General features: G+C 42.9%; 1 protein-coding gene across 2 annotated transcripts in view; it reads right to left on the bottom strand.

Moving 5' to 3' along the window:
• The window catches only part of nfxl1 (nuclear transcription factor, X-box binding-like 1), a 22,912-nt gene extending 15,835 nt beyond the window's left edge, over window positions 1–7,077 (bottom strand). For both annotated transcript variants that reach the window (XR_007968296.1, XM_052100864.1), the window contains exons 1-4: window positions 6,982–7,077; window positions 6,436–6,577; window positions 6,109–6,279; window positions 3,276–3,388 (exon numbers count right to left, since the gene is read on the bottom strand). Coding sequence is in view for 1 of the 2 variants with exons in the window: in XM_052100864.1 (XP_051956824.1) it covers window positions 3,276–3,388; window positions 6,109–6,279; window positions 6,436–6,565 (414 nt within the window). In the remaining variant the exon portion in view is untranslated. The remainder of the gene's footprint in view (window positions 1–3,275; window positions 3,389–6,108; window positions 6,280–6,435; window positions 6,578–6,981) is intronic.
• Window positions 7,078–12,749: the final 5,672 nt, after the last annotated feature.

The raw sequence follows: 12,749 nt of genomic DNA, 5'->3' as shown, positions 1-12,749 counted from the left end.
GTGTGTTAGCATACGAGAGTGAGTGTGTGTTAGCATACGAGAGTGAGTGTGTGTTAGCATACGAGTGTGTGTGTGTTAGCATACGAGAGTGAGTGTGTGTGTTTGCATACGAGAGTGAGTGTGTGTGTTTGCATACGAGAGTGTGTGTGTGTGTGTTTGCATACGAGAGTGTGTGTGTTTGCATACGAGTGTGTGTGTGTGTTTGCATACGAGAGTGTGCGTGTGTTTGCATACGAGAGTGTGCGTGTGTGTTAGCATACGAGAGTGTGCGTGTGTGTTTGCATACGAGAGTGTGCGTGTGTGTTTGCATACGAGTGTGTGTGTGTGTGTGTGTGTGTGTGTGTTTGCATACGTGTGTGTGTGTGTGTGTGTGTTTGCATACGAGTGTGTGTGTGTGTGTGTTTGCATACGTGTGTGTGTGTGTTTGCATACGTGTGTGTGTGTGTGTGTGTTTGCATACGTGTGTGTGTGTGTGTGCATACGTGTGTGTGTGTGTGTGTGTGTGTTTGCATACGTGTGTGTGTGCATACGTGTGTGTGTGTGTGTGCATACGCGTGTGTGTGTGTGTGTGTGTGTTTGCATACGAGTGTGTGTTTGCATACGAGTGTGTGTGTGTTTGCATACGAGTGTGTGTGTGTTTGCATACGAGTGTGTGTGTGTTTGCATACGAGTGTGTGTGTGTGTTTGCATACGAGTGTGTGTGTGTGTTTGCATACGAGTGTGTGTGTGTGTTTGCATACGAGTGTGTGTGTGTGTTTGCATACGAGTGTGTGTGTGTTTGCATACGAGTGTGTGTGTTTGCATACGAGTGTGTGTGTTTGCATACGAGTGTGTGTGTGTGTGTGTTTGCATACGAGTGTGAGTGTGTGTTTGCATACGAGTGAGTGTGTGTTTGCATACGAGTGTGTGTGTTTGCATACGAGTGTGTGTGTGTGTGTGTGTTTGCATACGAGAGTGAGTGTGTGTTTGCATACGAGAGTGAGTGTGTGTTAGCATACGAGAGTGAGTGTGTGTTTGCATACGAGAGTGAGTGTGTGTTTGCATACGAGAGTGAGTGTGTGTTTGCATACGAGAGTGAGTGTGTGTTTGCATACGAGAGTGAGTGTGTGTTTGCATACGAGAGTGAGTGTGTGTTAGCATACGAGAGTGAGTGTGTGTTAGCATACGAGAGTGAGTGTGTGTTAGCATACGAGAGTGAGTGTGTGTTTGCATACGAGAGTGTGTGTGTGTTTGCATACGAGAGTGAGTGAGTGTGTGTTAGCATACGAGAGTGAGTGAGTGTGTGTTAGCATACGAGAGTGAGTGAGTGTGTGTTAGCATACGAGTGTGTGTGTGTGTTAGCATACGAGAGTGAGTGAGTGTGTGTTAGCATACGAGTGTGTGTGTGTGTTAGCATACGAGAGTGTGTTAGCATACGAGAGTGTGTGTGTGTGTTAGCATACGAGAGTGTGCGTGTGTGTTTGCATACGAGTGTGCGTGTGTGTTAGCATACGAGTGTGTGTGTGTTTGCATACGAGAGTGAGTGTGTGTTAGCATACGAGAGTGAGTGTGTGTTAGCATACGAGAGTGAGTGTGTGTTTGCATACGAGAGTGAGTGTGTGTTAGCATACGAGAGTGAGTGTGTGTTAGCATACGAGTGTGTGTGTGTGTTAGCATACGAGTGTGTGTGTGTGTTAGCATACGAGTGTGTGTGTGTTAGCATACGAGAGTGAGTGTGTGTTAGCATACGAGAGTGAGTGTGTGTTAGCATACGAGTGTGTGTGTGTTAGCATACGAGAGTGAGTGTGTGTTAGCATACGAGTGTGTGTGTGTGTTAGCATACGAGTGTGTGTGTGTGTTAGCATACGAGAGTGTGTGTGTGTTAGCATACGAGAGTGAGTGTGTGTGTTAGCATACGAGAGTGAGTGTGTGTGTGTGTTAGCATACGAGAGTGAGTGTGTGTGTTAGCATACGAGTGTGTGTGTGTGTTAGCATACGAGAGTGAGTGTGTGTTAGCATACGAGAGTGAGTGTGTGTTAGCATACGAGTGTGTGTGTGTTACCATACGAGAGTGAGTGTGTGTTAGCATACGAGTGTGTGTGTGTTTGCATACGAGTGTGTGTGTGTGTTAGCATACGAGAGTGAGTGTGTGTTAGCATACGAGTGTGTGTGTGTGTTAGCATACGAGAGTGAGTGTTTGCATACGAGTGTGTGTGTTTGCATACGAGTGTGTGTGTGTGTGTTTGCATACGAGAGTGTGTGTGTGTTTGCATACGAGTGTGTGTGTGTTTGCATACGAGTGTGTGTGTGTGTTTGCATGCGTGTGTGCGTGTGTGTTTGCATACGAGAGTGTGCGTGTGTGTTAGCATACGAGAGTGTGCGTGTGTGTTTGCATACGAGAGTGTGCGTGTGTGTTTGCATACGAGAGTGTGCGTGTGTGTTTGCATACGAGAGTGTGCGTGTGTGTTTGCATACGAGTGTGTGTGTGTGTGTGTGTGTGTGTTTGCATACGTGTGTGTGTGTGTGTGTGTGTTTGCATACGAGTGTGTGTGTGTGTGTGTGTTTGCATACGTGTGTGTGTGTGTGTGTGTTTGCATACGTGTGTGTGTGTGTGTGCATATGTGTGTGTGTGTGTGTGCATATGTGTGTGTGTGTGTGTGTGTGTTTGCATACGAGTGTGTGTTTGCATACGAGTGTGTGTGTGTTTGCATACGAGTGTGTGTGTGTTTGCATACGAGTGTGTGTGTGTGTGTGTTTGCATACGAGTGTGTGTGTTTGCATACGAGTGTGTGTGTTTGCATACGAGTGTGTGTGTGTGTGTTTGCATACGAGTGTGTGTGTTTGCATACGAGTGTGTGTGTGTGTGTGTTTGCATACGAGTGTGTGTGTTTGCATACGAGTGTGTGTGTGTTTGCATACGAGTGTGTGTGTGTTTGCATACGAGTGTGTGTGTTTGCATACGAGTGTGTGTGTGTGTGTGTTTGCATACGAGAGTGAGTGTGTGTTTGCATACGAGTGTGTGTGTTTGCATACGAGTGTGTGTGTTTGCATACGAGTGTTTGTGTGTGTGTGTTTGCATACGAGTGTGTGTGTTTGCATACGAGTGTGTGTGTGTGTGTGTTTGCATACGAGAGTGAGTGTGTGTTAGCATACGAGAGTGAGTGTGTGTTAGCATACGAGAGTGAGTGTGTGTTTGCATACGAGAGTGAGTGTGTGTTTGCATACGAGTGTGTGTGTGTGTGTGTTTGCATACGAGTGTGTGTGTGTGTTTGCATACGAGTGTGTGTGTGTCTTACAGCTTGTGTTCTCTTGACCGAAGCGATGCAGATGAGGCATATGATTCCTCCAGACTGACAAACTTCATTTAAATAATGACGCGTCTGTTCCAGAAGACTGACATCACTGTCACCTGCACGCACACATGCACGCACACACACACACACACACATGATGATGTCATGTAAAGCTGCATGATGTGATGCAGCTCAGCTGTAAACGCTTTGGCAACACTAACATACAAATATGGTCATGCCAATTAGGGATGTCCCGTATCGGTCCGACGAGCCCGACCCAAATCCAATACTGTGTGTTAGTCATGTTCGTTACTGTCAAACTCAAAAAATGACATAGAAGAACCACTAAGAAAACATTAAAGTAGTTCATATGACTCGTGCATTTTATTCAAAGCCACCTGAAGACGTACGACCGCTCTGTGAATCACAAAACACAATTTAATAAGTAAATATAAAATGCACGCGCAGCTGCAATGCATTATTGAATGGCACTTCTCAGTTTACACACACACACGCGGATATTTTTAGACTTCACGCGTGCACAATATTTGAGAACTACAAATGAACAACATCTCAGATGTACACTCACCTAAAGGATTATTAGGAACACCATACTAATACTTTCGCCTTCAGAACTGCATTAATTCTACGTGGCATTGATTCAACAAGGTGCTGAAAGCATTCTTTAGAAATGTTGGCCCATATTGATAGGATAGCATCTTGCAGTTGATGGAGATTTGTGGGATGCACATCCAGGGCACGAAGCTCCCGTTCCAACACATCCCAAAGATGCTCTATTGGGTTGAGATCTGGTGACTGTGGGGGCCTGTGGGGGCCAACTCATTGTCATGTTCAAGAAACCAATTTGAAATGATTCGAGCTTTGTGACATGGTGCATTATCCTGCTGGAAGTAGCCATCAGAGGATGGGTACATGGTGGCCATAAAGGGATGGACATGGTCAGAAACAATGCTCAGGTAGGCCGTGGCATTTAAACGATGCCCAATTGGCACTAAGGGGCCTAAAGTGTGCCAAGAAAACATCCCCCACACCATTACACCACCACCACCAGCCTGCACAGTGGTAACAAGGCATGATGGATCCATGTTCTCATTCTGTTTACGCCAAATTCTGACTCTACCATCTGAATGTCTCAACAGAAATCGAGACTCATCAGACCAGGCAACATTTTTCCAGTCTTCAACTGTCCAATTTTGGTGAGCTCTTGCAAATTGTAGCCTCTTTTTCCTATTTGTAGTGGAGATGAGTGGTACCGGTGGGGTCTTCTGCTGTTGTAGCCCATCCGCCTCAAGGTTGTGCGTGTTGTGGCTTCACAAATGCTTTGCTGCATACCTCGGTTGTAACGAGTGGTTATTTCAGGCAAAGTTGCTCTTCTATCAGCTTGAATCAGTCGGCCCATTCTCCTCTGACCTCTAGCATCAACAAGGCATTTTCAGCCCACAGGACTGCCGCATACTGGATGTTTTTCCCTTTTCACACCATTCTTTGTAAACCCTAGAAATGGTTGTGCGTGAAAATCCCAGTAACTGAGCAGATTGTGAAATACTCAGACCGGCCCGTCTGGCACCAACAACCATGCCACGCTCAAAATTGCTTAAATCACCTTTCTTTCCCATTCTGACATTCAGTTTGAAGTTCAGGAGATTGTCTTGACCAGCACCACACCCCTAAATGCATTGAAGCAACTGCCATGTGATTGGTTGATTAGATAATTGCATTAATGAGAAATTGAACAGGTGTTCCTAATAATCCTTTAGGTGAGTGTAGATACTCAGCAGTTAGGTTCACGTATACAGATTTAGAACAGCACCGCAGCGGCATTTTACCTGACTTTAAATAAGAAGCGAATTAAACTGTGAATAAAAAGCGTGAGGGTTTAAAAGTTAAAGCTGTCACGGAGAGACTCACGGAGGCAGAGATCTGAACTCAGCAGCAGGATTTATTGAGCAGAGGATTGAAACAGTGATGGAAACATTGAGAGTAAATCCAGTTGAGCAGAGGCAAACAGTGAGTGATATCCACACGAGATAACTCAACAATGTCTCAGAGATGCTATCGATGAGAACAGGCAAAGAGTGAGTGAGTGTGTGTGTGTGTGTGTGTGTGTGTGTGTGTGTGTGTGTGTGTAATGATATGCTGGTGTAATCAGAACTCGGGGAGTGTGACGCAGTGACGAAACCTGCACGATTGAGATATATTATTATTATTATATATTACTATTATTATTATCGTTTGTTTCAAAACGATAATAGTTAAGTTGAATGGGTTCCAAAAAGTGATCTGATATCTAACAACTAAATGAACAAATAAAGAGATCTGAATCTTTTAAAGTCCAGATACAAGTTAAAAACAACTTTTTGCCAAGATTTCTACAGATGATTATTCTGGATTTTTAATTAAAAAAGATGTTTTTGTTAATTTTGCTGCACATTATCCAGTATATGAATTAATAATGAAGTGTTTCTTAATAATCAATACACTTATATTGCAATAATGTGTAGTTACAGGTTTGTGTTTCTTTACATATTAAAGTGTTCTCCCAATTATTAACACAATAATTTAAAGATGTTATAAACTGATTATGGAAAACACAACAACACTGGTATCGGATCGGGATCGCATCGGCCAATACAGAGATTTCCGATATCGGAATCGGATCGGAAGTGGGAAAAGTGGTATCGGGACATCCCTAAATCCAATATAGCACCTTAAAACTGGAAATACTGCCTCTCTCGTCTAATCATCTGAATGTTCATGAATCTGTTTGTAATGTGACATCAGAGGAGAGAGTGTGACATCATCATCAGAGCTGCACCTGTGTGTGAGGTGTACGGACAGAGAGCTGACTGAAGAATCTGCCCACGTTTCCCTCCACCTTCTTCATCTTCATCTTCATCATCAGAGGAAGAGCTTAACGCCTCTGTGGCCAGTCGCTGAGCGGCAGCCTGATCAGACCTTCTGATGTCATCAAACCTCGACTGAGACACTGAAGAGAGAGACAGAGAACCAATGGCTGCTGTGATCAACATATTCAAGAGCGTCGGTGTACATCTGTAACAGCACTCTTCTGTGCAGTGATGTCTCGCGGATGTTGAGGATATTCACTTCTGATCAGATGTGACTTAATCTAGTCACTCGTTACCTTTCACCTCTGATGCTCCTCTGACCTCTGACCTCACAGCTCCAGGAGGACGCACCACTGAGGGCTCACCAGTGAACTGACCTCTGCCCCGACCGCGACCTCGACCCTGCTGCCTCCAGACTGAATCCATGACGATGAGACGCTGAGTTACAAAAACAACAAACTTAACAACAAATACAATCACAACAACATAAACATAAATAACCAGACATACAATAGAACACAAAACACAGATAACCACAAACAAATAGAAAATCACTCATAATAGACACAAAACACACACAGCAGAGACACAATATAAAACATAAATAACATGTTAATTACAACACGATGTAAACAAATTACGGCATATATAACACACAACATAAACACAAATGACAACAGTCAAATCTAAGATGATCTGTGAATTCAATTAAACACCTGCGATTGTCTGGATCATGTATGAATATTTTCTGCGGGTGTTTTGATAAATCACTTTATAATGACGTGAAAATACGCTGGAATAGGTCGAAATGATTATTTATTAACATAAATGAAAACTCTTACCGACACGCATCACATTCACCGCCAGCTCTGAATCCAGCGCGCATGCGCATGACTGCAGCGCTGCGGAGCATGGTGGGAAAAGAAGTCATTACTGGTTGTGTGTGAAGCAAAAACGCACAGTATAAACTACAACTCCCAACCGCATTTAAAAAACTGACGTGTCACTCAGACGTGCCCTTCAAGTAGAGTCGGAAATGTCGTAATTACGTGTTCCGAGCACACAATGACCCGCTAATCTATACGATAGAGTAATTATATATAGGCCTAGGTCAGTGGAACAACCCCGCTGATCTATAAGATAGTCAAGTCATTTTTATTTGTACACAACGCACATTGTTTCAAAGCAGCTTTATAGAAGACCACGCATTAACAGAAGATATAACTAATAACTGTAATATCTATAAAGTCTATGAGTCATCATTGTGTAGTTTGATTAAATATGATTGTGAATTGTGTATAAGTAATTAAATAATAATTGTATTAATAAACCCAGTGAGCATAAGGCAACTGAAGGAATACAAAACTCCATAAGATGTTGATTAATGGACAAAAATAATCTTGGGAGAAACCAGACTCACTGTGGAGGCCAGTTCTCCTCTGACTAGCCCCACCCTAACCCTAAACCAGACTCACTGTGGGGGCCAGTTCCCCTCAGACTAACCCCACCCTAACCCTAAACCAGACTCACTGTGGGGGCCAGTTCCCCTCTGACTAACCCCACCCAAACCCTAAACCAGACTCACTGTGGGGGCCAGTTCCCCTCTGACTAACCCCACCCTAACCCTAAACCAGACTCACTGTGGGGGCCAGTTCCCCTCTGACTAACCCCACCCTAACCCTAAACCAGACTCACTGTGGGGGCCAGATTTTTTTGCAAAAAATCTTTGTAAATTTGCACTTTCATTTGGGCATTGTTTCCAATCATTGTTTTCATTTTGACAGGCAGGAATTTAGCCAATAGTTGCTGCAAGACTCCTATAATCGACCAATTGGTATGCAAGAAGGCGGGACTCACAAAGAGGGGTTAAAGCAATGCAAATATGTGCGCACACACAATGAAGTATTAGACCAGATGCAAATCATAATGCAACTAAAGTCAAATCCCGGACATTTTCGCAAATTTATAAATCCCAGCCAGATGCTTTTTTAAGGCCAGAAAAACAGGACATGTCCAGGAAAAAGCGGAAGTATGGTCACCCTTTTAATGGCTAATGTCTTTGAAGTTCATCCTGGATTAACTTCAGAAGTTCACACAGATGCAATTGTCCTTGTTAATTTGCTGATGAAGCTTTTGTTGGCAATAAATTGATAGTCTATGTGTTCCATTATAATAGTGTAGATAAAGATAATAGATAAAGGTTATGCAGGCAGAGAACAATGAGGGGCATCACGAGATATAAATCATGATCAATGTTTCTGGTTCCAGCAGACTAAACTAAAGCAGCCTAATTGTGGGTTGGAGGATTAATTAGGTGTATGTCTTGCTAAATAGATGAGTCTTTAGTCTAGACTTAAACTGAGGGAGTGTGTCTGCATCCTGAACAGTGTTAGGGAGATGTAAAGCAGTTCAATGGAAAGGAGGTGAGAACCAGCTTGACGATATAAATAGTAGTTTTAATGATAAACTTAAACAAAAGACACACACATGATGGACATGTCCATAAAGGATCTCTCTCTCACGCACCACCGTCCGCAATCGGCCTTTATCACTCTCGGAGGCTCAATTAGCCTGATAAGGGACCGGGTGTGTAGAATCATGACCCGGCCCTGGCCTCCGCCCTGCCACATTCCTCCCTCATTCTCTCAGGCTGGGGAGCCCCCGGCATGACATACACCCCCCCCCCCTTTCCCTGGGAAGGGGTGTGCCTTTCGCCCCGTCTGCCTGCAGGTCATCCCCGTCTACCTGGATGAGGGAAGGGACAAGTGGAGGGAAACAGAAATAATAAAAATGGGGGGGTACTTCCTGTAACAGTGTAGTACCCCCCAAAAAACACTGTAAAATGTAAACGAGTGGGAAAAGGCCAACGCGGATCGGCAGTGAGAGAGAGAGGAGAGAGAGATGAAAATTAACACTTACTCGCCAGTTCTCAGATACACTGTAGCTTGTTCCTCGGCCACTCCTCCACCCTCTAACGGACGACAGCCGCGCCTCTCTGGGCGGAGAGAGATAGTCCTCCAGCCCCTGGAGGACGGAACGGCCCGCCGCGTTCTCGGGGAACAGAAGGTGTCTCCCCTGCCCCTGGCAGTGGTTCTCCCGCTCCAGGCGGTCGACAGCGAGCCCCTACCTGCTCATGGTTGGCGGTCTCAGACCCTGCCGCGTTTCAGCGGCCAGTAGAGGACTCCTCCGCCCTGGCAGCGGCCCTGACCGCTCCAGGCAGTCGGTTAGGAGCCCCTTCTCCCCTCGCAGTTGGCGGCCGTTCCTCCGCTTCCAGGCGGCGTGGCTCCTCGTCCCCCGGTAGATGGCCGTGGCTGCTCAGTTGGGGTGGACGGTAGTGGCGAGAACTCTACGATGGCGTATCCTTCCTCCTTCCCAGATTTCGGCATCAGTTGAAAGCAGTTCAATTGAAAGGAGGAGGCGAAAACCAGCTTGACGATATAAATAATAGTTTTAATGATAAACTTAAACAAAAGACAAACACACACACATGACTGACATGTCTGTAAACGATCTCTCTATCCCGCACCAATGTCTGCAATCGGCCTTTATCCCTCTCGGAGTCTAAATTAGCCTGATAAGGGACCGGGTGTGTAGAATCATGACCCGGCCCTGCCCTCTGCCCTTCCACATGAGACTATTCCATAGTTAGGAATATTGCCAAATAGGAAAAGGATCTACCACCTTTTGTGGATTTTGATATTCTAGGAACTATTAACAGGCCAGAATTTTGCAATCATAATGAACGTGTTGGAATATAGCATGGTAGAAGGTCACTTAAGTACTGTGGAGCTAGACCATTCAAAGCTTTGTATGTAGTTAACAAAATTTTTTAATTAATACAAAATTGAACAGGTAGCCAATGTAACGATGATATAATGGGGCTAATATGATCATATTTCTTGGTTTTCGTTAGCACTGTGGCTGCAGCATTTTGAACCAATTGAAGTTTATTTATTGATTTTGCTGGACATCCTCCCAGTAATACATTACAATAATCTAGTCTTGAGGTCATGAACGCATTAATTAGTTTTTCGGCATCAGCAACAGAGAGCATGTGCCGCAATTTATCAATATTTCTGAGGTGGAAGAATGCTGTTCTACAAACATTGGTGATTTGATTTTCAAAGGACAGATTGGTATCAAATATAACACCTAAGTTATTCACTGTTGAAGATGATGTAACAGTACATCCATCTAGAGTCAAATTATATTGTAGTGGCTTATTTCTAGATTTTTTTGGTCCAATAATTAGAACCTCTGTTTTGTCAGAATTGAGTAGAAGGAAATTTCTGGCCATCCAATCTTTTATTTCATTGACACATGCTTCTAATTTCGAGAATTGTGAAATCTCATCAGGTTTTGAAGAAATATAAAGTTGTGTATCATCGGCAGGGCAGTGGAAACTTATTTCCCGATTCCTGATAATATCTCCCAGGGGAAGCATATACATGGAGAACAGCAGAGGCCATAAAACTGATCCCTGTGGCACTCCATACTTTACTTTTATTTGGTTTGACAATTCCTCATTTACATAGACAAAGTGGTAGTGGTCTGATAAATGTGACCTAAGCCATGCTTATGCAACTCCTCAAATGCCAACCTAATTCTCCAGCATATTCAAGAGAATGTCGTGATCTATCGTGTCGAATGCAGCACTAAGATCTAAAAGCACTAGAAGAGAAATGCAGCTGCGATCAGATGATAAGAGAAAATCATTTGTAACTCTGATAAGTGCAGTCTCTGTACTGTGATGAGGCCTAAATCCTGATTGAAATTCTTCATATATACTATTTCTCTGTAGAAATGAAAATATTTGGGAGGATACTACCTTTTCTAGAATTTTTGACATAAACAGGAGATTTGAAATCCGTCTATAATTAGCCAGTTCTCCAGGATCAAGTTATGGCTTCTTAATAAGCGTTTTGATGACTGCCATTTTAAAGTTTCTTGGGACATTTCCTAAGCATAACGAGGAGTTAATGATATTAAGAAGCGGTTCTGAAATTACAGGAGATACCTCTTTTAAGAGCTTAGTTGGTATAGGATCTAACAAACATGTTGTGACTTTTGATTTTTCGATAAGTTTTGTTAGCTCTTCATGACCTATGACAGAGAAGGATTGAAGTTGCACGTGAGGAAAATTATGAGACACTGTTTTCTGAGGTGCTATGACAGATGATTGCATAATTCCTATTTTATTTCTGATTATTTCAATTTTATCTGTAAAGAAATTTATTAAGTCGTTACTCTTGAGCTGCGATGTAATACCTGGTTCTGTTGAGGCTTTATTCCTAACCAATTTAGCCACAGTACTGAATAAACACCTAGGATTGTTGTGGCTATTTTCGATGAGTTTACTAAAATATGCTGACCTGGCAGCTTTTAGTGCCTGTCTACAGACACTATCCTTCCATGCACCACAAAATACTTCTAATTTTGTATTTTTCCACATACGCTCCATTTTCTGAGCTGCTCTCTTGAGAGCATGAGTGTGATCATTGTACCACTGTGCAGGGCTTATTTCTTTAATTTTCTTTATTCGAAGTGGGGCGACAATATCAAGAGTAGTAGAGAAGACTGTATTTATATTATTTGTTAAGTTCTTCTAGTCTTTGGGGTTTATTGAGTGTATGAGATAGATCTGGAAGATTATTAGTGAAGCTATCTTTAGTGGTCGAAAAACTTCACTGTAGGCTCATGTTTATAACAATAACCTGGAGGAGTAGATTCATTTAAACTAATATATTCATCCGGTTTAATCCAGGTTTCAGTCAAACAGAGCACATCCAAACTGTGATCCGTAATAATTTAATTAACAATTAGTGCTTCGGTAGAAAGAGATACCGTACCTTTATACGATGTTTATCTTTAATTTGTTTGTTTTGTTCAAGTTTGACCTTAATCAAATTTTTTATAAATGCTTTAGTGAGGGTTTTGTGTTTGGTAGTTTGGGGAACAGACACAGTCTCTATATGATATCTATGTGATATTGTCTCTATGTGTTGAAGTTTATGTGACCTGTGTGACTTCTCAAGGCAGCTAGCAAATGTTCGGATTAGCCAGTTTGTCTGCTTCCTGACCTGGGCCCCAGTTAGTCAAATACTATCATTATTAAGACTATGTGACAAATGACTAGAGAGGAGAGCGGCACCTTCCCTGGAGGGATGGAGTCCATCTCTCTTTAGCAGGTCAGGTGTACCCCAAAAACTCTTCCAATTGTCTATAAATCCTATTCAATTCTCTGGACACCACTCAGACATCCAGCCATTCAGTGACACTAATCTACTATAAACCTGGTCACTACGACGAGCAGGGAGGGGGCCAAAGCATATTACAGTGTCTGACATGTGCATTGCTGGAAGAAATAACATGAGCGGATAGCATGACTTACTATAGAATATAGAATAATTACATATATGGATCGCCAGAATGACCCCGCTAATCTTTTATATAGAATAATTAGATATATGGATCAGCGGAATGACCCGCAATGTCGAGTGGGAAACTCCGAATTCTAGATGATAAATGAGTTTCCAAGTCGGAAAATTGGAAGAGGCTTGTCAAGATGAAAAATGATAAGAAGTAATGATTTTGCAAAAATATTTCAACT

Source organism: Xyrauchen texanus, chromosome 31 (genome assembly GCF_025860055.1).
Source record: "Xyrauchen texanus isolate HMW12.3.18 chromosome 31, RBS_HiC_50CHRs, whole genome shotgun sequence".
Classification (NCBI taxonomy): domain Eukaryota; kingdom Metazoa; phylum Chordata; class Actinopteri; order Cypriniformes; family Catostomidae; genus Xyrauchen; species Xyrauchen texanus.
The sequence above is the reverse complement of the archived record's forward strand: the minus strand, read 5'-3'. Positions and strand labels throughout refer to the sequence as shown.